At 43.4% G+C, this 24870-nt stretch overlaps 2 protein-coding genes across 2 annotated transcripts in view; one reads left to right on the top strand and one right to left on the bottom strand.

Moving 5' to 3' along the window:
• Nucleotides 1-2532: 2532 nt before the first annotated feature.
• On the bottom strand, nt 2533-14252 carry CBLN4 (cerebellin 4 precursor). The gene is made up of 3 exons (XM_012748525.2): nt 10358-14252; nt 7171-7287; nt 2533-5527 (listed from the first exon to the last, which is right to left on the bottom strand). The coding sequence occupies exons 1-3, from the start codon at nt 10646-10648 to the stop codon at nt 5330-5332; spliced, it is 606 nt and encodes a 201-aa protein (XP_012603979.1). The 5' UTR covers nt 10649-14252; the 3' UTR covers nt 2533-5329.
• The window catches only part of LOC105862294 (protein 4.1-like), a 52964-nt gene continuing 40678 nt past the window's right edge, over nt 12585-24870 (top strand). Inside the window, 3 exon segments of the mRNA XM_075993395.1 lie at nt 12585-12726; nt 15490-15555; nt 16252-16414. Coding sequence (XP_075849510.1) covers nt 12585-12726; nt 15490-15555; nt 16252-16414 — 371 coding nt within the window.

Genomic DNA, 24870 nt, shown 5'->3' with positions numbered 1-24870 from the left:
ATCAGTAAGGGTTTTCGTTCTTCACAAGACATCCACTTTCTGTGGGTGACTTACCTTTATTTTCATGCAAGGGTTCCCCACGACTTTTTCTCTAGGTAATGTCTTCCTGCAGTCCTTCCTCTGTGCACACTGGCAAGATTCCCTCAAGTCTCTTCTCATCACAGAACAAACAAAGCGTCATGCTTACCTGCATTAAAGCCTCAGGCTACTTGCCTTTGGCTCACTGAGGTTAAGAGAGGATAGGAAATAGGAGCCTCTGCCTTCCGGGGTCACTGCAAAGAAAATGTCCTGCATCTGCATGTATTTAGCTTATAAGAATCATCTGGGGACTTCGTTAAACTGCAACTGCCTGCCTGAAGCCCAGCACAGGTGATTCTGATGCTGGTGGTCTTTGGGTTTTACCTAAAGACAGAGCTTCATAAACTTCACAATGCCTGAGAATTGGAGAGGGCAGTGGAGAATGTTGGTAAAATGCAGACTTCAGTTCAGTAGCTCTCAGCTACAAACTCAGTGAACCTAAACTCCGCCTGGGGTTTCTAATGAGCCCGCGGGTGATGTGGATGCTACTGGTCCTTGGACCACACTTCGGGTAACAAGGCTTTAAGAAATGGTGGTGGAAGTCCTCTCCGCTGAGCTTGGGATGTCCAGGCCACTCGGGAGCTTGTTAGAAATGCAGACTCCCAGCTTCCACCCCAGACCTGCTGCATTAGGATCTGCATCTTGTCAAGATGCCCAGATGATTCTCATGCACATTAACTTGGGAAGCTGACAGAGAAGAACTTCAGGGACAAATCCACAAGTTCACAATTGTTTTCTGTTAGAAAGGTCAGAGGTGGACAAAAAATAAATGAATCATTTTGATTCTAAGATATTTGGAATCCATATTAAAAGCACACCTGTATTAGAGGAGAGAGAATAGCCAATCTATTTAGAAGGCACCTTCTTAAATTCCAACGCCCTCTCTACCAAAGGGAACCACGGAACCACGTAGAACAATAGTTGTTCTACGTTGTTCTAGTTGTTAGCCCCACAGTTCTGCACGCGAGCGGCTATCACATGCCTTCACCTTTCTCTGCTTTCAGTACTTCTCATGGTCATGAGGTCAACCAGTTTGGGAGCCTTGCTATACCCAATGGACAGGCAGTTTAAATAAGAAAAGTGGATAAATAAAGCCCAGTACCTCAGTCAGAAGGCAAGGTGAAGCCATACTTTTGGACCTCCTTTGCCTCCTGTGAAGATTCAAGCTTTGCTTGATATTTAGGGAGAGCTGAAAAAAGGAGATGTTACCTCTTCCACAAACTCGGTACCTTGCAAAGTGCATGACACATTGTAAGGATAATCTAATAGATGTTAGTGGAAGATGCTTATTTAAAGATTTAAAGCAATAACTTGCTAAAAAGTGGAGGCTAAAAGAAAACATGCAGCTATCCAAGTTGCCATAAACCAGAAAAGGGGAAACAACTTGAAGTTTAAAAAAAAATTAAAAAGAAGGAAAAAAAATGAAAGCAAAAATTTAATTAGATAATGGGGTCTAACAGAACCTGGGATCACAGGGAACCCCCAAAAGCAATTGGAATCAGTGAGCTCCTACATACAAGCTCTTTATTTCCTTCAGTTTTGTTTTCATGAGCTTCTGTCCAGAGGAAACTGCTTGCTGCAGGCAATTGCTTGCATTTGTTGATCAATAGATCATGGAATAGTCAAAGGAGGTAGGGACCAGCTAGGAAGGGTTGGTGCTGGCATTGATGAATGCAGACAGGGCCGATGCAAATATCGTGTTCAATTAGCATTTTTGTGGACCTAGCAGTTTCTGAAAACTGTTTTGAAGCCATAGAATATGCAGGGAGCATCTGGCTCCATTTCTGGAAATCTTTCTGACCCCACTGCCTCCTGCTCTTCAGCCTGTAGCACTCAGACTCAATTTTCTGCCCTTCCTCATGCCAATCTTAGTATCTTCCTGCAGCTCTTCTGGCTGCTTCGCCCCAGTGTTAGAGGCTTTAAATTTTAGTAATCATAGTAGGTCCTTTTTTGTGTTCCTACTATGTGCACTTCACATGTCTTATTTAATGGTAACAACCAACTATTTATTGCTTCCAAATAAAATAACTAAAGCGCCAAGAGGTGACTAAATCTGCCCAAGGTCACAGAGCTGGCAAATGAAAGTTGTAGGATTCTGTCCAACGTCTGTCCCAAACCCACACTTTTCTGGCTCAATCATTCTGTCCCTTGTAGCTTTTGTTCTCTCCCTTCAATCTTGCCTTCCCAGTCACTATGTTTGGGAGTGGCTCTTACTTTCAAGAACCAGCTTAGGATGAGTATCTAAGGTTCTCATTCTTTTTTTTTTTTAATTTCAAAAGATTAAGGGGGCACAAATGTTTTTGCTACGTGGACAGATTTATAATCTAAGGCTCTCACTCTGACTTCATCCCTCCTCTTGGCATCCACTTTTGCAGGTACCCTCCCTCCCACATTTGATAACCACAGCCTCAGTGCCTTTTCTTTTCTTTGTTTTTTTTTTTTTTTTTTTTTGGTAACAAAACATTGAAATCATTTTATTTAAATTTAAATGAAGTCATAAAATTGCAATGTTACTTGTAGCAGTGCCTTTCAAATAGACTTTCTCCTGAAAGTTTCAAGTGGATTTTGCATTTCACATTATGTACACTAGAGATTAAGAATTAAAGTCAAGCCCTTTGTCAGCATTCTCTTATGTTCAGAAAAATCAAGAAAAATAAGGGCAGGTCCCAAAGTATGTTTATAAAAAACATTTCTACATTGATCTATTTTGATAATCAACTAATTTTCTCTGTTCCATCATAGGTGTCTACTGGCAATTCCAGTACTCTTGGGCCATTTTCCCAAAACAATGACTAATATTACATAGTTGTCCCTTTGGATTGGTTCCAAAACCCCTTGTGGATACCAAAATCTGCAGATGCTTAAGGTCTTTATATAAAATGGCATAGAATTTGCATATAACACATGCACACCCTCCTGTATACTTTAAATTATCTCTAGATTACTTATAATACCTAATACAATGTACATCCTATGTAAATAGTTGTTATCGTGTATCGTTTCTTCATCTGTATTATTTTTTTATTGTTGCGTTGTTATTTTTATTGTTTTTTTCTGAGTATTTTCAATCCTCATTTGAATCCACAGATGTGAAACCTGTGTATACAGAGGGCCAATTGTTCTTATTCAAGTATGATTCACCCTGTTGTGATGTATAGACAAACTCTGACTACAGAGAACCAGGTGAAAGCCCATGATAGAGGTGATGTTTTTACAGAGGATTCCACTCACATTTAGATGAAAGCCTCCTTTATTTAGTCTCTCTGTGAAATATTTTTTCATATTACAAAATCACAAAGGAGGAAGGGTTTTTGACAGAAAGTCAGCTGTCGGGTAACTTGCCAAGCAAAACGTTGAGGATCCACTGCCAACATCTCCAGATAATTCTTTTGGGGGAAGGAGGAGAGTCTTCCTGGTGATGAATGAATATTTGGACTTGGTGATTAATCACAATTATACTGGAAGGTGCGCCCACATGTGTCTGCCCTGTAACACCTTCCCTGCTGCCACTAGCTACAAAAGCTCCCCCACCAAAAAAAATTGTTTTAATTGACTATAAACCAGCAAATTGAGCCAAATCTCCAGACAAGGCAGGTATAATGAAAACTCCTCCTTTAAAAATAAGCCTGTGATCTGCTGTTTGTCTTTTCATGTCGAGGAAAGGACAGAACTTTGGGGAAAAGAAAAGTTTGAAAATATTGGTCTTTATAGGCCCATCACTCATTCATCATTGAGCACCATCACGATATTCTGGGAGATCTTTTAAAACTTAACTTCCTAACAATAAGTCCTTCTGAAAGAAAAGTTTACTAGGCTCATTGATTCTCTTTTGGCAAGCTTGCAACTCCTGAATTTGGACAGATTAAACCCAGTAAAGATTTCCTATACTGTTTCTGAGGACATTACCTGAAAATTCAGAAAGCTTCTCTTAAATTCCAGGAAAAAAGAAACAAGAGGAAGGAAGGAAGGGAAGGAGGCAGGGAGGGGGGAGGGAGGAGGTGAGAGGAAGGAAGGAAAGGAAGAAGGGAAGGGAGAGGAAATAAATCATGTAGAATATATATTTCCAAAACCAAAAGGAAAAAGCAATTCAGCTAACATATATTAACCTTTATTCTATAACAGACATAAATAATTTTATGAATTCATATGACCTATACAAAAGACAAAATAAGATATTGCACTAAATTTAGATATGGGATATTTGAATTTAATATTAGCTAAACAGATAAATATATACAATTTAAGGAGTTAAGGCAAAACCAGATGATACTTCAAATACAACATAAGGTTTGAAAAATAGGTATAATTAAAAACAACAGCATCCCACCACCAGTTAATAAAGTGGTCATGTCTAAGGAAAAAAAATCCCTTAGGTTTTTAATAAAGTGGTTATTATCAATCATGTTAATTAAAGTTGAGCAATCAAGTGTAAGATTTCCCTTGGAAGAGTGGCTGTTTTGCCAAGGTTTGGGGATTGAGCACTTAGAATTCTGGTAAGCAACTTCTTCCTTGTCAGATTTATGATTTATTCTTCCTATTAGAAAATATAATTTGGAAAATATGACTCTTTCACATATATAATTAAAATACAACTATGAAGGGGTTTTTTTTGTTTTTTTGTTTTTTTTTTGAGGGAAGTCATGTTGATGATCTCATCATAGTCAAGGTAAATTTGCGGACAAGCCATTCATTACCTTATTTGTAGAGAAAACACAATGCCAGTCACTGAAAAACAATTCCCAGTTACCTCCAGAGAACAAAACAAACTAATTTCAAAGTAAAAAAAAAAAAAAAACAAGTGTAGTCAATATATCAACACAGTATACAGTTCTTTGGCAGTATCACACTAACCGTTGATTGAAGTCAGAACTTGAGAGTTTTCTAATTCTTAGACCCGGTTGCCAGTCTTTTAAAAATAAACAAATAAAATTCCACATCTGCAAAAAATTCAGTAATCCCAAGAAATTAAAGTGAATCTTGCAGACAGCTTTTTGACTGTTACATTTAAGCATAGATAGGTATTATCTGCTTTGAGTCCCAATCCAAATATACTGAAACACGTACACACACAAATAATCTGTGAAACTCTGTATTGGTTCAGACAGGTCTAGAATCCTTAAAGAGAATCCATATTCACCCATGAAAAACCAATAAAAGACATCAATCCCATGGTGAAAAAAAAAAATGTTCTTCCAATAACTCAGGGGCGGGCCACCCCTCACCTGGATAAACATCACGGAGAAATCAAATTCTATAGAGGGAACACCAGAAAGCCAGAGAACGTGGAATACTGCCAGCCTCCAACCAAATTACCTTTCTCCAGTTTTAGGTAAACCTTATCCTCTTTATCTAGGTAGAGAAGGACTCCATTAGTGGCGGCTTCACGAGTAACATCCTTGTCCCCAGCAAAGGCAGATATTACTGGTTTTCCATTTAGCATCAGGTTAACCTAGAATGAAAAAAAAATCACTAAAAAGCTCCCTTTAAAGTCAAAACATCTACTGGGAATAATCAATAATGTCGAAGATGACAGACCTGGTGAAATACCTGATGTTCACGTATATGTCCCTGTCCTTTCAAATTAGCCAATTGTGGGGGACATAACTTGTATGTCTACTGAGCTGGTTTTGTAAAAAAAATTTTCTCACAGGAATTTCCTTAAATTCCTACAAAAGAACACCATCCATGGGGAGCAACCCAGCTATGTGGAAACTGGCTTCCCCTCAGCACATAAACCAGACTTACTACGTTATTTGCCACTTGCACCCAACAACAACCTTTTGGTACAAAAGCAGGCTTGCAGCTCCCCAGGGCATTCATGAAAAGACACCCTGTGCCCATGGACCTGACGAGCCCAGATGTAGCCAGAGTCTACCAACATCCCTGCAGGTCTCTGTGCAGCTGGAACATGCGCAGTGCTGACAATCATTAGGAATAACAAAGTGTGCGTGTGAGTGCGCGCACCAGTGCACACGTTGATTTCTTTTTCTGTTTTCCCTGATAAGAAATGTGTATTAAAAACAATAATCACCACTGCCACTGGGGATTTTATTGATGAATAATTAGCAAAGAATCAACTCCAAATTGTATTAACTTTTTTCTACATTACAATTTTTATTACCTTGTGTCAAACATTACATAATTTCTAAATACCAGGGCTTGGGAAAAGCTGTTCTATTGAAGTAAGTTTGTTTACTAGATATTCATTTTTTTAGATTAAAAGTAATATTTAGTACATTAAATCTGATGCTGATTAATTTACCATTTATTGGGCATGTAAAAGTGATAGAGGAATATGTAATCTATCAATCATGTGGACATAATGTACAATGTAAATATTGAGCATAAGACAAAATGTTATCCTAGAATTCCACAGACATGTATTGGTGTCATTTGGCATTAGCACACTTGGATATTATAGGAATTAACTCCATTGTTGCCTTCAAGTGTAAAGTCAAGCCCATTATCTTAGAAAGTAGAGTACAAAATATATTGTGGAATTGTGATTGGTAAGAATTCACTAGCATCAGAATAACTGAGGATAAACAGACACATAAGTTCAGCACATCCTTTGAAAAAAAGTATGTTGAATAGTTGTTCCTTTATAAATTTATTCTTAGTAGTTAACCATACCTGATAATTTGTAAAAATAATAGGAAATTTGTTTTATTTAGTATACACTTATTTAGTATGCACTTATTTAGTATACACTTGTAAAGCTCTGCTAGTCTTGCAAGTTTTTTTCCTTGTAAGTTTAAATAATTTCTATATGTGCATTAAATAAATCATAATCTTATACAGATATTTCTGTCACCAAATTTTTACTAAACCATACTTTTTAATATTTGGTTGTTATTAAGGTAGTAGCTTCAATTGTTTATTATTATTAAAGACTACATGCTTTTTGTCACATGCCTTAATGGCTGTTATAAAGAAGAAAATTAGAAATTAGTTGTTTTAAAAAACAAACAATACAGCTGGATGTTTATTTTATTAATGAAAAAAGATCTTTGGATAAATCCTTAAATACATAACCCACTAAAGATGGACGCAGTTGGCTGGGGTAGAAATGGATTGGGTCAAAGCACATACCTGGATTGTTTGGCTCTGGTAGACCTTAATGACGTGAAAATTGAAACTGTAGATCCCTTTTCTTGGTGCTACAAAGACAGACTCCAGCGTGAAAAAATTACCCACATTTACTAGGATCTAAAAGTGAAAATAATGAAAAACAGTACATTATTATAATATTTTCTTCTGTAAGTAAAATAAATTTGCTTCCTCCCTTCTTTTCTTCCTTCCTTTTCTTCTTTCTTTCTTTCTTTCTTTCTTTCTTTCTTTCTTTCTTTCTTTCTTTCTCTTTTTCTTTCTTTCTTTCCAACTAGCTTAAGAACCCATAGAGAATAAAACATCTAGTTCTATATCTTTCCTCATAGCTAATTTGGAAAATGGACTTTTTTTGTATTGGAAGATTCTTATGTCTTTTAAATGACATAAGAAAAAATAAAGTAACCTCTTTGTATTCATGTCTCAATTTCCAGCAAGGCCCAATGGCTCTGGAAACATCTAGGTAATGTTTGAGGGCTTATAAATATTAGCTTTACCTTGAGAGTCAGATAAAAGGCATCTGCCACGTGTTTACACTCCTACCTTCTACAAGCCTTTGCAATGTCCAGAGGTGACGTTTCTAAGCCAGCCAATCAGCAACCATGGACCCTCTGCAGTCATCCCTGGACACACAGAGGCATGGGCACCCCCTCCACTGTGTCACATAATCCTTGACACTGAGCAGTTGGTACACAAAGTGATCTGAATGCCTGGCCCTTCCCTGAGCCTCCGCCAAGCCTCTCCTAAGATCCATGGCCATTTTTTTTTCACTCCTGTGCCATCTAGACCTTAATTATAACAATTTGGCAATGAGTCAGCCCTTGCGTGCTGCCAAAGAGTAGAGCATGAATAAGGATATTCTATGAAATAAGTGGCCTTTCCCTATATCTCCCAGGGTTGTGCATTACCCTCCTGTCAACTACCTGCTCTTTATTTTTTTTTTTTTTTTATTTTTTTTTTTCTTTTAGCCCGCCATTGTTGCCTATACTACCTGCTCTTTAAATTCAAGGGTCAAAAGTGAAATTGGGAACTGTTTCCCAAGAAAGCAACAATGCATTTTATATTCCAAGATGTTCAGCCTGATTCTATTGGTTATGGAATCAACTCTAAATTTCAATAAGTGACCTCTTATACTAATACGCAATGTCACAGAGGTAAGTCCCTTCCTATGAGAAGGAGAGGGAGACTGTGTGCAGGGGAGGATGGCAAAACATAAGATTTCTTCCATTTCTCTCCAATAAATAAATCTATAAGTAGCATTAAAAAATCAGATATACTTAAAAAGACACATCTCCCATATACCAATGACAATCTGCTCCTATGTCTTTTGAAGACTGCATTCTTGCCAATATTAACACATTTTCAAGCCTCTTGCATAATTCCCGAAAAAAACGTACTATTACCTCGGAGCAATACAACACAATGTAGTGGCAGGTGGATGTACCAGGCTCAACGCCTAACTTAAAATTCATGTATGTGTATAATGTTATTTTGAGATTTCCGGAATCTTCCAAGTAGGCATCAGATTTCTTTTCTCTGACCTGATGATAGATGGTGTTTCAACAAGCCACCAGCTGTGCAATAATCCCAACAGAGGCTTTAAAGGGAATTTTTTTTTCCAAGCACATCTAAAATAACTTGAGGTGTTTAGCAGGGACTTCCTGATTCAGATCCAAGTAGCATAACTCATTAGCAATAATGGAAATGGCTGATTAGTGTTGACTATACATAAAGCTGGATGTTGACTCTACATCGTAATTGGACCATCCAGGCACATCAAGATTTATAACTAAAATGTGTCTTGTTGTCTCTAAGATGCATGGCTCCCTGAACAGAAGAACAAACCCTTTTCCTCTTCTAATTGACAGAAAGGTCATTGGAAAGAACACCTCGTACAGAGAACAGTGCAATGTCCACAGTATTCGAACATTTAATTAATGCCCTGAAATACAAACCAGGAGTGGTGCTAGACTTTATTTCCACCAAGATGGAAAATACTGCACCAAAACGCCAAACGGGGCTATTTAATTCTTTAAAAATTATGGCTATCAGATAGTAAGCCCCCGGAGAGACATTCTCTGTCTCTGGCCAGCTGGAGAGTGCATTACTTAGGGAAAATTAAGTAAAGAAATGCCTCCCCTGGCACATCGTGTGACCACATTTAACCTGTGCTCCTGTGCATTGTGACTTCTCCTACAACTGTGAACTGGGGTTTAGAATTTTAAGAGACTCTGGGTACCGTTGGGACTGACATTCAAACTCCGGAGTCACTTTTCTTCCTGAAGACCCCTTGCCAAAGGTAAACCAATATCCTGGGGTTTCTCATCATGCCAACCCGCAGAGCACCAGGTCGCTAAACAGAAGCCACAGTTTTCACCAGTTCCTCCCCCATCCCCTATCCTCAACCTCAAAGTCTTATCTTTCCTCAGCAATTTGCAATTCTCTGAAAGGCCGGGAGCCCAGAAAGGGAGAACCAGCTCCCCAGCGCTTCCCTACCGGAGCTCAGCGCAGTTGCCAAATTCCTTTTCCTCCCCTCCTCCCCAACTTTTCTCCAAGTACCGCTTTCTGCCTACTCCAAGGCAGCTGGCAGCAGCGCCCGGAATGTGTCTGGGGACCCTGGCAGCGGAACCCAGAGACAAGATCTGACCCCCAGCCCCCGCCCTCCGCGGCCACCTGCCAGGTGTCTGCAGAGTGCCGAGGCCCCAAGCTCTCTTTGGGGAGAAGCTTTTCTACCTGGGAGAAACAAATCAAACGATCATCCCGAGTCCGCAAGAATGCCACGGGAACAGCCTCTTGGCGACACCGGCAGAGGAGTCTGACCCAGGGAGCCAAGCTCTGGCCAGGAGATCGCGATGTGCAGGGACCTGATTCCCTTCAGCTGCTGCGGACCTGTTGCTGTTAACCTTGTCCTGAGCTCCGCTGCTCGCCTCTGCGCCCCCAAGCCTCTCTCCCACCGCCCCGGCAGCCTCTCTTAGAGGCCAGGAGGCAACGGGGACGGGGTTGGGCTGGCGGGTAGATGTTAGAAGTTTCAGGCCCAAGACATATTTGGGGAGGTGGGTGCTTAAATGACCACCTCCAATATCCCAACTACACCGCCTTAGCCTGAGCAGGCAGCCTCGGTCGGTCGGAGGTGCCTGGAGACCGCCCACCCTCGCGTCCCTCCGGGTCTGACCTGATCAAAGTAGATGATGCGCGTCTTGTTGCTCATCTCGGATGGCTCGTGGTTGGTGCTCCGCACCGCCGAGAAGGCGACCTTGGAGTTGGCCGCCCGGACCGATATCCCCAGAGGGGAGGAAGAGGAGCCCTTGGAGTCTGTCGCCGGGTTCGAGTCGCATACCACCAGACACTTGCCCTCCAGCACGATGGGCTCCGTGTCGTTCTGCGCCCAGACGCGCAGCCCCGGCAGCGTGAGGACCAGCAGAACGGCCGGCACCACGGACAGCGCCCGGCGCCCGGAGCCCATGGTAAGCCGCTTGGGCAGCCGCAGCCGGCTGGCGCTTCTGCTCGCCCGCGTCGCCTCCTACCCCGGGATCCCGGAGCTCGGGATGATGCCAGTGGCTAGGTCGACAGCGTTGCAGGAACGACGGCGGCGGCGCACACACTTCCACCAATTCTGTGGTTTGAAGTCAAAGTCTCCCCTTGAGCTCTATCGTTGGCTCTGTTACCTTTGTCCTTTAAGGAGCTCATGCAGAACCCCCTACCCTACCCTCCTCCGCCCAAGAATCAGCCCTGCCTGGGGCTCCTGTGCCCACCCTTGTTCCTAGACATCTAAAAGTCATCAAACCCTCGCATTCACACCTCAAGGGAAAAAACAATAATAAATTCTCACCCCAAACCCAAGCACCACCAGATAAACCACAGAACAGGAAAAACAGGGGACGCAAAGAGAAGCCACACGCGTGGCGGTGCCAAGTGGTGCGAGTGTCGGTCCTGTACGAGTCTGGCTTGAGGCAGGAACGAGTTACAGAGGCAAACGGTGTTTCCAGCACCGAGAAGAATGCAAGGCTGTGATCATGGCCAGGACGCTAGCGACTCCCACTTTCGCTTGGTCAAAATATTCCCCCAAATCTGGTGCCACTCAGAGACAGGAAGGTACGCAGCAGCCAGCCGGTGCCCCGCACCGAAAGCACACGTTCGCGGGATCAGTTCCAGGATGCGGAGCGCAGGGTGCAGGGCAGCTCGTCCGGCGGGGTCCTCTCCTGCCTCTCCTCGCGCCCCCAGTCCCTGCGCACAACTTTCTCTCTCCTAGCGCAGCCTGGAGAGCGCCAAGCGGGCACACGCGCGCTATTTATAGGAGTGCAGCGTCCGGCTGGGGTTGGCTCATTGCTCACCCCGCGGGCTCCGGGGAAAGGGGGAGAAGGCGTCTGGTGACCCCATCTGAGCAGCAACCTCCTGACGTTTAACGCGCCGCGGAGCAAGCGGGGCGCACAGCACCGCTGATTGGCAAGGTCTGAGGCCACTCGGCCCCCGAGAGCGCGCGGCGCGGAGGGCGTGTGCCCAGAGAGAGGGGCCCACAGCCCTGCGCTTGCCCAGCTCCGCGTCTGCTCGCCTCCCGGTCGGTCTGGTCCCGCCGAGAGGGCTGCGGCTCCGCTCGCCCCTCCCCAGCGCGGGACTCCGCTGCCGAGCGCCCTCCGAGCGGGCGGAGCGCGGCGCCGCCAGACCGGGTTGCGGGGATGGAGGGGCCGCGGCGGACCCGCGCGGCGCGCTGCCCGGAGCCGGGACCGGCGGGGGTCCAGACCGCGCCTGGCGGGGAGCCAGTCCCGCCGAGCCCTCGGGCCTGCTGCGCTCGGGGAAGCCTCGGGGCGGCCCAGACCCGTGGGGGCGGCGGGAAGGAGGTGCCTGATTCCTTCCTTCCTCTCCGGGAAGAAGAGCCCCAGAAGCCGCAGGGGTGCGCCTTCCCACCCACACCGCGAACCCACCCCAAGGCCAAAAAAAGAGTGAGAGAGGGAGTTAACTCAGCCAGAATAAGTGCTCTGAAACCGCGCCACCTGAACAAACAAGCCAGCCCGCTGCTAAGAATACAGCATCCTTCGCCCCCTTTGACGCGCCTCCCTCCCCCGCGACACCCACTGCCATCTTGGCCTCTGATTGGCAAGAGGTGTCGCCCTCTTCTGCAGCCACCCCGGGGAAGGGCGGCTTGTCCCTGTCTGTGACCGGCTGCGTGAACTTGGCCAAGTCACTCACCCTCTCTGAGGGCGACACTTGCTTAACTAAGGTCCCGTGAGCTTCCCCGTGGTCTGTGATGTCTGGGGTCATGGCACTTCCTGCCTGAATTCCTCCTAGGCTTCCAGCTCCTAGAACAGGCACCTGTCTTTAACTCTAACTGCATTTCCCCCAGGCATTCGGAGCTCCCAAAATTGTACTAAAGAGTTATTAACTGCAGGGATGTTTGCTGAGGGATGTTGTTGGCATGGATAGCTCCCCGCTGCTTCCGGAGTGAAGGGCATCCTCATGAGCGTGGCATTCAAGCCCTCGGCAACAGAAGCCAGACCTGGGTCTCCAGAATTGTCCCCTCACGTGTTCCTTCCTTCGGGAGCGCAAGTTAGTGTGCCATAAACGCCACACTGCTTTTGGCACAGTTCCAGTTGCTACAATTGGGGATACCACTACTGGTTGGCAATCCCCCAGCCCCCACCTCCCTGTAATCTCTAAACTAGAGTTCATACCTGGTGCCATAGAGGCCTTCAGATTCTGCTCCAGTGGGGCCAGTATCAGCTCTGATTGGCAGGTGCTGGTGCCATGCTATTTGTTACAATGTTGAATGCCATTAAATCTAAGCTACAAGCAAGCTAGTGAACTGCTGCCTTCTAAGGACGCCACCATTTACCTAGCATTGATGCCCCAATCTGAGCCCAGCCCAGCTTTTCACCTCTCTGCACTTTGTAACTAACTCCCTTCCAGCTTTTACCACCGTCTTCCTGAACGACAGACAGACGCAATTGCTTCTCATTTGAAGCTGTCGTTTGAGGGCAGGTGCTGAATCGAATTTAGTTCCTTTTTTCCTGTAGGGGGGTAAGCACTCTGCCTTCCTTGTCCCAGACAGCTGTTCAGGACTTAAGACTAGAGCTGTTCAATTTCAGGCTGGGAGGAGTTTGGGGGGAAAGCTTCACTGACTACAGAATTGTTAAATGTGAAATAAACTATCTTCCCCACCAACCCTAATGTATTCTCTTTGCATCTTTTTCTACTTTGGGCACTTCTTTCCTGCAAGAACTCATATTTTAAAAACTTCTTCCTTTCCTCCTCTTTCCAATGAATAACAAAAGTATCCATTTGTAGCCCCCAAATCTAGCAAGTGACCATGTTAGGGACTCAATGATTGATTAGGGAATGACTGAATGCTTTCAGATAAAATGTAATTTATCATTCACCTTATAGTATAAACTGGTTTAAATGAGTCTCTCTTGGTCATGTTTCAATTCCAAGACTCCTGAGTAATTGGAGATGAAAGTCTTCGTTCCTTCCCAAAGGATGTTCTGCTATTCAAGGTGTTCTGAAGACATGGAACATGACATTTTCTGTGTACTCCTGCTAGGAGAAGCTAGCTATCTGATACTGTTAATCAAAGAATCCTGTCTCTTCTTGCCACAGCAGTTGATTGAGCAGCGATAGCCCCCTGAGTTCGAGGGCTGTCAATCCATTTGATACCAGAAGTCCATGACTTGTATTGTATGAAACCAAATTACAAGCTCGTTTTGTATGAAGATGGTATTGTGGGGAAAACTAAATAGGTGAACAAAAACTGTTTTTTAAATTGGTTTTAGAATTTTAAAATTGCTTGAGACAGTTCCCCTACATAGTTTCTTCCCATCACCACATTGGCCAACATGGTACATGTTTAAGACATCGGCGAGCAGTGAGACTTCTTGACAGATGACAACTTGGCCAGTTGAGTTGGAGCTGCCAGATTTTCTCTCTCTGGATAAGACATAGGGATGGCTTCCAGGAAGCACTGGGTGCTGCAAAGTTTGTAGTCTCCCAAACTGGATGTGGCCACTTAGGGGTCACCTGCAAGTGGAAGCAGAAGAAAAGGTTGAAAGAAACAAGAGGACCAGCCATGTTTGGAGACAGAAGCCGATTCTGGAGCACTGAGCACTTCTGAGACACAGAAGCAGTGAGTAGTCAATCTGAATTCCTACTCACAAAAGGTCCAGCAACACGTTTTCATAACATTGGGTTTTTTGGGCTCCTCTTGTATCCTTGCGATGAAACCCATTTCACTTGAGCTAGTTTTAGTAATTTACTACTCCTTGTAATCCATAATCCTCATTAGAACACTGTGCCAGAAATCATACCACAAAAGGCCATGGATCTGATGCCAAAAGACATTAACAAATCCAATGTCCAGCCTATGGAAAATGCTTTCCCAACACTTTAGAAAAGGAGGCACCCCTGCTCTCCACCCCTCACTGCAGCACCAAATATCCTCAGGAGAAAAGAAACAGGGTCTGGACCAAGTTTCTCTCCAACCTCAGCACAGTTCTGTTTCTTTTTTCTCTTTCTTTCCTTTTTTTTTTTTCCAGTTGAAAATGTGCTATTAGAAGACTTAGCTGTGACCCAAATATTTCCCTTCTCTGATATTCCCACATTATACTTGATGCCCGGGATTTTGTTGTTGTTGTTGTTAGACCTTGAGAGATGAGGCAAGAATGCGTCTCACTTCTCTGCAGTTGAGCTCCACTTTAGAGTCAATTAGAATCTAAATGGGCCTTGCATAGGAAAGCAATATTTCTGAGGTCAGGAAATTCAATGACTGCTTGTCCAGCTATCCCTTAGAGAAACCAAGTTTCAAGCAAGCTCAAGACAGCAAAGATCCACGAGCAATTTTCTGATTCTGAAGAAAATGTGTCTAAGAAGGCAGACACAGACACACAAGGTGTTCAGCTCTGAGGGTCTGGTCTGTCTGTGGTTGAATGAAAGAAGGCCTCACGCGTCATGTAGCAGAGACAGCCGCAGGCCAGCCGTGCACAAGGTGGGAAATCGAGGGAGAGTGAGCAGTGAGGCTTGCATCACAGAAAGGTCCACTGAGTCACTTAACTGCCCTTTCTTTGTTCTATAATGATGGTTATCAACCCAAGTAAATGCTCTTCTTTGAGGGAGAGTTAAGTAGCTTAAGAAGAAAACGTCTTTGGAACAACCAATATGTGAATACTTACATATTCTGGAAAGTTCCAGAGCCATGTTGTGTAAATATTCGTGGCTCCTTTTGGAGACAGTCAAATGATGGACTTGTTTTGCATGAAGATGGTATTTGGAGAAAATTTAATGAATGATTAAAAAGTCTTTTTTTCTAATTGGTTTTAGACTTTGAAAATTGTTTGAGACAGTTCCTCCAGAGAGTTTCTTCCAATCACCACATTGGCCAACAAGGTACGTGTTTAAGACGTCAGCCACCAGGGAGACTTCTTGACAGATTTTGGTGTCCCTTTTTGGCTTTCCCATAATATCTGTGCTTGTCTCAGTCATTACATTTATCACAGTTTTTTTTTTTTAAGTTGTTGATTTATTTGTTGTGTTTTCCATGGATTATTAACTCTTTGGAAGCACAGAACTTAGTTAAGAGCAGGTATGCATAAATTAATTAAAGTTTACTGAATAAAGTAGCTTACCCATGCTCTTATTTCTCATAGGGGAAACAATATCACATTTAATCACTATGACATAAGTATGATAGGAAAAGAAAAATGCTTTCAGAAATTTTGGATGCCTTGAAATGTTTGGTACTTAGTAACTAAGAATGAAGGCCATTGAAACAAGAGTGCATTTATTGGAAGGACTATATCTCACAGGGTCTAAGGGCAGAGTTGAGCCTTGAGGCTACAGTGATACCTTGAGGATGGCCCAAAATGTTGCCTCTGATTCATATTCATTCTCTCTCTCTCTCTCTCTCTCTCTCTCTCTCTCTCTCTCTCTCTCTCTCTCTCTCTCTCCTTGGCACATCTGCATTATTCTTTGGCTCATTACAATCTACCTTTCTCTGAGGCTCACATGAGGAAAAATGGCAACTGACATTCCCAAATTTCATACGTAACAGCCATCCACACTGAGGATGCCCCAACATCCCAGAGAAGAGACGCATTGTCCCATCTGGGTTCAAGACGCCCAACCCCGGACCCATTGGCTTTGCTGGGAAAGAAGAATTACATCACGTACACAACTTATTCTCCAGCAACAAGGTATATGGCAAATTGGGGCAGGAGAGGACGGAGAAAGGCAAAACCCTAGAAAGGTGAGACAAGCAATTATGTGGTGAAATGAAAAAGAGCAAGATACAGGTTAATTTGCATTGTGTGATTCCATGTTAATACCCTGCAAGTGTGCACACATATGCGCACGTTTCAATAAGCAGAAGGAAAACTATGGAAAGCTGCACAGCAAATTGTCAGACTTTAAGGAATGAAAGAGAAGGAAAGGAAACCATTAATTTTAATCCCAATGTTTCTTTATTGTTTGAATGTTCAGAGCAATCATATGTCACATTGTGATTCACATGCAATCTACTACATTAATATCTTTTTCTCCATAATTTAAACTTAATTAAAATTTAGAGAGAAAACAAACTAACATTCTTTCTCATAGGTGGCTTTGGTTGACCAGCAATTTCCTTCTTTTGTTATATTGATCCAACTGTAAAAAAAATCATTTACTCCAAGTTTAAGAAGATGCTAAGACATACATAAAAAGCCTCACGGTTCACTTTTAAGAAAAAAAAATTGCATTGCAACTGGTAAAGCTCATGAATAGTATCAAAATTTCTGATTACATTTTGGATTCAACTTGGCTTTTTATGTCATGTGTTAGCATTCAGAAAAGCCCTAGCTCGGGGCTGGGGGCATGACATATGCCTGGCTATTCTTTGTTTCTATTGCATAGAGAAGAAGGGTCTGAATGTGGGGTCCCAACCACTGGCTCTTTCTTGTAAGAGTCAGCTGGGAGGCTTATTACCAAGCAGACTCTCTGGCTCTACTCTGATACGACGGCTGTCTATGGAATGGGAATTTGTTTTATTAACTACACTCACGGGAATCTGAAGCAGATGAAGCTTTGAATTTGTAGCTGCCACTGTTGTGACAGATCTGTCAGGGTGGCAGTCTGTTCTCAGTTCTTGGTGTGCTCTTGGCCGAAAATGACCAGAAACACCAAAGTGGACAGGTCCAGCCTCTTGGTGGACTGGTATCCTAGTCCTTTGGCTCCTCATCTGGAAAAAAAAAATCACAAGCAGGGCTGGTGCTACAGAGTGACCACAAGCAAGAAGCAGTTTCCCACGAGTAGCCTTTTATTGTGACATGAAACAGGTCTGTCTCCACAAATGGAGGGAGATGGACTGACTCACTGATTTACTGACCAACTAACTCTCTGGGAATTCTCAAGTTGTTTCCTTTTATTGGCCTGTTCTGGGGAGGGGCTTTTGGGAGATGTAGTATGTTATATCAAATGATTAACAAGTGTTCTTAGGGTTGTATCCATACTGTATTTAGAAAAGGTGAACTCCTTCTCTAAAAGCACTGGGGGTGGGATGAACCACAATGTAGATTTAAGCTAATGACATAATAATTAGCCTTAGGTTACTCTAGGTCACTTTCCAAAACCTATTATGCCTAGGCTGGGCAATTCCCAGATTGCTAAAGCGTTTGCTCCTCCCCCAAGTGTTGCAGTCACTGGGGATAGGATTAAGGGTGGGGCAATGCCAAAACAGAGTGCCTGTCCTATCCTTCCTCCCAGGTGGGGCAATTGCTCTAGGGAGCACCAAGGACCAGAGATTCTAGATGTCTACCCAACATGTCTGTGAAGCATCCATCTGTAGTCAGGCTGATGAGCCCTATGGTTAAAAACCAGGTACTTAGGGTCAGCTCTGCCTCCTGCCAGCTTTATGACCCTGGGGCAAGTTACAAACTTCCTTCAGCAAAGAAAGTCGCAATTATACAAATAATACGCAGTCCACAGCTTGTTGTGAGAATCGAATGGGGAAATGTAAGCTGAGCCCTTAGCACAGTGTCTGGCATACACAAGGGCTCAATGAGGACTATTAACTATTATCACTGATTTATGGAATCTACCAATGACTAAAGGTGAGCATCAAACGGCAATGCCCATAGGATTGCCCTTGGGCAATGCCCAAGGCCCATTAACTGTTGGGCAGCAATGGCTACAACGTAACCTCACAGACATTATCATGGGGGAGACCAAATGTGCCCAAGTGTGGGAGACCAACCAGGTTTAGATGCCCAGACAATAATCAAAGCTGAATTTGCAGGGCAAGCGTTACAGCTTTGCTTATAATTGTGCATAGCTGAAGTTCTTAAATGAAACTAAGGCACCAGGCCTGTTTGTGAGCTCCCTACAGGGGATGGATTAAAAAGTTTAATTTTTTTCTCTCTTCCCTATTCTCTTAATCATTGTGTTTTGTCTGAAAGAAATATTGAGCAGAAATAGATGGATTCTCCAAAAATGAAATTATATAGAAAAGTCAAGAACAGCTGGTCAGAAACAGTCATCACAGCAACAAAGGTATCCAGAAAGGCAGGCAGGGGCTGGAGAAAAGCATGGCAGTTGTTACAGTAAATACCCAGGAGTACTTAGAGCCGACTGAGGTCTCTTAGGAGCCGGTATTCCAACTATTTATCTGCAGCTGGAGGGTGCTACACACTTTTAACTTTCCCGACTATAACACCGTGTGGTTTGGGGAGAAGAGAGAGAAGCAGCTTCAATCCAGCAGGCAACTCCCTTCACCCGCACTCGGCGAGCGACAGACGCCCTCAGTGAGCGGGAGATGGGAAGTGTGAATCTGCTGCTGCAGCTGACAGTCTGAATTCCCTCCACATCCCAGATCTGGGCATCTTGCACCAGTGAGTGTGATGCTAGTGTTTAAAGAGAAGTATTTTCCTACAACATGGCCACTAAGAGCAAGCCAACCACTTAATCTTCTGTTCAGCCGAAGAAACGGCAATCTGTTCTGACTCTACAGAAAAACTGGCGGTGGTGAGCTCCCTGAGAGCGAGTGTGTCAGACACCACGGCTAGAATTTCAAAAGGATTTTCAAGGGTAAATTGGACTCCAGACAATTTTTCCCTTGTGCGCTAACTTTAGAATCCAACCCTGGAATACAGTGAAATTCCATTTTTTTTTTTTTTTTGTCTTGTACTTGGGGAAACCTCAGTTGCTCATATTTTCGCCCATTTAATCGCCACCACTCACGCGAGAGGTAGATCCTACTACGCCCATTTTACAGATAGGGAGGTGGAGCGTCTGGGGGCTGCTGCCAAGTAACAAGGATAAATCCGACCGCAGGACACCTGTCTCCATATCCAAAGGCCTTTCAAAGTTGGACCACACCAACAGGTAGAAACGAAAATGCAAGGAGCTTCTCATATGTTCAGAACGACTAGAACATACGAGAAGCCCCTTGCATTTTTGTCAGTTGATGACACCAAACTCAGAGGAGAAACCGAGCATGTTTCCAGACATTATTAATGTCAGTAGTGAGCAAGTGAGAACTAAAGTTTTGGCAGAGGGAGAAGACAGGATTCAAATCACAAAATTTTTGGTGAAAGCTAGTAGTGATCATCGACCAAAGTGGGAGAATATATGTATATATAACACACACATGGATTATATAATATATATTAAATATATATATATAATTAGATGACAAGCAGTAAAATCCTCCTGTGACCTTCTTATAGTTTTATGTGCCTTTCATTCACAGCGCTTACAGAGCTGCCATATTGTTTGTCTCGTTATTTAACGGAAAGTATCCTGGGCTGCGGTGTAAGCTCCGTGAGGGCAGAGGTGGCTGATTTTTGCTCACCATAATTGATTCCTCAGAATCGTTCCTATAGCACACAGTACAGGTATATTCAGTGCTTGCTGCAGTAATGAATAAAGTGATAACGGCATAGCTTCTAACTTTGGCTGCCTCTTTCAAGTGTGCTTCCAATTATAACACTAGATAGTTTTGAAAATTAACTTATGTTTTCTCTAATTCTCACTAATTATTTATGATGTGTAATAAACCACCCTTCTTTAATTAGAAATTTAATATGCTTCTGGAAAAGTGCTGTAAGTAGCCCTTCCTTTCCCTGGGTGCCCATTTTCACAGCTGTTGTTTGTTTTCACATTCCTCATGCTGGGTTATAAGTATCTTACTGTTGACCAAACTGCCAGCTCAGCCACTTTCTTATCCACCACTGGGGTTAAGAGATTAGCTCTTCTTCGCTAAGTCGTGGGCTCAGTGAGGCAAAATCTGCCCTCATAGTCTCCGTTGCTAGCTGGGTGCCTATGGGATTCCAGAAGCAAATCCAACATGGCAGGCCATGGCTTCTGAATCTGTTGGCTTCTTGCTGTTTCAGCTGGCTGTGAGCCCCCCGAATGACAAACAATAGACCAACTAACTTGACTTTCTTGGCCATCTGTCTATTGGCTAAACAGCCGCCTCTTGGATGGACCAACTTATCACTTAGGCAGCTGGTGTTTTGGCAATTGACGGAGCTGAACCACTTCTGGGCTGGATCTGATATTTCCTGACTAAAAAAAAAAAAAAGAATTTTGTAGGGCTTTGCATGTATTTTGTCTCTATAAGGCAAAATAGAGAATAAAAGTGCAATGACTGAAACTGCACTTTGGAGCAAAAGCTTTCTAAGGCATAAGAAGACACTTTGAATTGTTCCCCTTTGTGGATTCCTTTCATTCTCTCTACCTTTTGCCTTTCCTTGATTCCTCTGCTTTTCTTCTTTTTTTCCCAGCCCTCTTCCCATTATTGTTTTCTCCTAAAGTTCTTAATCTTATACTCCATTCAACCAATATTTAATTAAGACTTAGTGTGTGCTAGATGAGGATAGCAAACTCAAATGCCTTCGGGGGCTGTGGTGGATACTTGCTGTTCTCGTGGTTTGTCCAATATCAGAAACCCCTCCCTGTGTCTGGGGACACTTCCTCCTTACCAAGCAAAGACGCTTAAAGTACCAGATACTCATTTTCCAGCTTCCTTTGCCACTAGAAGGCAAGTAGGTGACCCAAGCTCTGAAAATTAGACACACCCACTCTAGAGGTTGAATTAGAAGTCTGAGAGGGAGCAGGAATCTCACGGATCCCCTTCTATGGAAGGTGGTAGTAGCTTCAGTGGTCTGGTCATGCATCCAGAGTAGGCGACGCAGGTGCAGCAGGCCCTGGGGGCTCTCCTGCCTTGGGGGTCCCAGTGTTACGGCAGGAGCCCCGGGGTTGTTCCTGGCTGCAGCACCTGAAACCCAGTTCTCCAATCCTCTGTGATACTCTGATAACCACAGAATACACTTTAGTAAATCCCTTTTCTACTGAAAGTTGTCAGAGTCAGCTTCTGTTACTTGCAGATAAGATTCCAGGTGGATACTGAGGCTAAACAGGTGACCAGCGGAAGATCACTATGAAAAGGTAGAGCACCTATGCCTCACCATAGCAGGAAGCTGCTCTTCAACTTGCACAGTGTCAATCTAGTAGTGCCACATGTTTGAATTTTCAATAGGAAGATAAATTCAGATTTTTTGATGAGCCACCCCTCCTTTTTAGATGTTAGCAGATAGTTCAAAAAAAAAATTGTGGATGATCCAAAACATGACTGTGGGCTACATGCTGCTCTAGGACTGCCAGTTTGCAACCTCTTTAGGACTTGGTTTTACTTTTAAGAAGCACTTCGGGATACCTATAAAGAGGTTTCTCTGTAATAACTTTCCTAGTTCCCATTTGAGCTCTACATTTTGTAATAACTCAGATACCTTAAAGCTTTAATAGAAAGTTGTTAAGGACTAGGATGATCTGAGTGGGAAACAGCGTAAGCTAACAGCAAACTCCCACAACTGCCTATACCCTCCCGATCAAACCCACCCAGCCAAACCCACCCAGCCAATCAGAATGTTTGGAATCCTGCCAGATCTCCAGCCTCAGACAGTGCCTTCTGTCTCAAGGAAGGACCCAAACCTTCTCCTGCTGCAACTTATGGTGGCTTGCTCTGCCCTCGACCACAGACCTTGCTTGTGAATGTCACAATCTCACAAGTGCATCTTATTGGTAAGACCTACGTCTAAACCATAGCCACAAGGGAGGCTGGAAAAATGTGTTTCTGACATTTTCAGCTTATAAAGTATGAGGTCATTCTTCCTCTCACCAAGACTCAAAAGATGTGTAGTTCCCCCAAACACAGAAGGGGCTTCTGATGCTGGGGTGACAAAGTAACGTGCATCTTCACGACACATCCTTACCTTTCACTCCTGCGGCTCTTCTTCCCAGTAGGCTCCTCCAGACAGTGCTCTGGCTTTTATCCTCCAGCCTAATTCCCCTCCTGCCTCTCAGTCAACATAGGAAAAATCGGATAATCTCTACCAAAAATAGACTATGATTTCTGAAGAATTAGAGTGCAATTAAGCATTGCATTATGAAAGAATACTTAGCTCAATTTAATCTTTCTTTCAAGACTTTACACCTTTACTTCCTACTACAACCTGCTGCCATGGGTAGTTCCCAAAGTAAGCTCTTTGTCAGGATAACCCAGGAAAGCATTAAAACTGTGATAAGCCCAGACCCACTAAATTACATACCCTAAGAATGGGGTCCTGGGAATCTGTATTTGAAAGCTGCCTTGGCAATTTTAATGCTCAGCTTGGTGTGTATATCTTTTAATTTTTAAGATAGAGGGGGCTCCTTGGATAAAATTAAGGTTGCTTAGCATGATAGATATCTTGTTTTTGCATGCAAGCACATGCCTTTCCATTGAAAAGCTCCTCCCACTCCATTTCAATCTTGTGATTGGCAGGGACAATGTTGATCATAATACCTTCCTCCAGGTCCCAGAAATGGGCAAGTGACCCCAGCCTAGCCAACCATAATGCCCCATCCTTTTGGTCATGTTGATTGATGCAGAGATGAGTATGTCACCCAAGCAAAGCCAATCAGAGTTGTTCCACTAGAATTTTATATTCAGAGGCAGAAGAAAATAGACCCCGCCTTTACCTTCAGAGTCAGGCACTTGAACGGGTAGAAACTGAGGCCATTGGATGGTAATTTTCTTTGTCATCAGTATTAGAGAATGATGCCAAGGTAACGGATAGATAAGAAACAGGGAGATGGAGATGAAATTTTTTTACAACTTCTTTGCCCGCTCAGGCACAAAGCCACCTCCATGTCTAGATTTTGCCCAAACAGAGCCCATAGATCTTTTTCATATTTGAAGTCACTCGAGTTGGATTTCTTCCTCTTGCAACCAAAACCTTTGGAGTAAAAGGGTTGGTTGCCTTTTGCTTTGAATAGAAAATAGTAACAGAATTCAGGAGCAGATGAATTTTATGCATTTTGGTAAGGTTAATCAACATGAAACAGACATTTGCCTAATCATTTTTTAATATTCTCAGCTCTAACCAAGAGCATGCCTTGATTAAGTTTACAAGAAAGGGTTAATAAAGAAGCCAATCTGACTTGATGTAGAGACATGAAAGGACTGTGAAGGTTCAAAGTGACCTTTTTCTGGCAATTAAGTGAGGACTTTAGACCCAATGAGCTGGGAACAAATGGCCTTAACAAAGACAGCTAAAAGGATAAAATATAAACAATAACAAGCCCCACAAGCACTTTTATTTCCCAAATTTGGGACCAAAAATGTGTTTGCTGCCTGTACCTCCAATTGTTCTGCAGCCTGGGATGGGTGGGTGGCAGAGAGAGTAAGCTAAGCTACAAATACTGAAGGGAAGGCAGGATATGCTTTTCCTTCACAGATGTATGATGTCTAATGGGACCTAGAGATTTTGTTCCAAAGCCCACCAATCCAGTCTCCCTAGAGTGTCCTTTATAAAAAGCCGGTGCCAAAAGAAGCCAGATTCATGTGCAATTAATGATTTCACATGGCTTGCCAAAGCCCCATCAAAATAGCCTCTCAAAAACAAAAGTTCACATTGCTATGGAAACGCTGTCATTTCAAATAAACAAAAAAATAACAGAAGTTATTCTCAACTTCCATACAAACTGTTGGATCTGCCCGTGTGGGAAGCACGCACATGCGCACACACACCCTGGAAGAAGCCAGCATGCAACTGCAGATTTACGTTAGGTAGCTTTTATTCCAAAGGGAAATGTTTTGGACTGTCTTTATAAAGAGCATCTACAGAAGTCGTTTTGCTTTGGTCCTGGGGTAAGGAGGGCCTGTTTGATGGATGAAACATGGGAGAGAAAAGCGTCATAAAGTTTTATTGCTCTTTTAGGTTCCCCTCCCGGTTCCCCTTCCTGGGTTTTCAATACGCACTTCACTGCCTTGAACGTCCCCTTCCTCTCAAGTGCTTGAAGTTCCCTTTCCTTTATTTCCCTTTGGTCAGCAGGTTCTGAATTGTTACTTTCCGGGAATAAATAAAGCATCAGTATATTTCTGCAACACAGTGTCTCATTCTAAGGTGAAAAGTTGGCAGAAACACAGAACATTTGCCTTATTTGAAAATAGGAGTAGGCACTTCTTCACTAAGGACCCCTAGAATTTCTTCTAGAAGTCTGACAGCCTCCCTTCTACACCATCTTCACCACTATCACTCCGCTCTAAGCCACTGCCATCTCCCACCGAGGTCCCAGATCATTTCCTAACCAGTCACCCTGGAGTCGGTGACCTCTTCTCTTCCAGTCTCTCACTGATGCCAGAATGATTTTTAAAACTCAAAGTCGACCATACGATTCCCCTGA

This window comes from Microcebus murinus, chromosome 16 (assembly GCF_040939455.1).
Source record: "Microcebus murinus isolate Inina chromosome 16, M.murinus_Inina_mat1.0, whole genome shotgun sequence".
In the NCBI taxonomy this organism is placed as follows: Eukaryota; Metazoa; Chordata; class Mammalia; order Primates; family Cheirogaleidae; genus Microcebus; species Microcebus murinus.
This window is presented reverse-complemented; position numbering and strand designations above follow the sequence as displayed.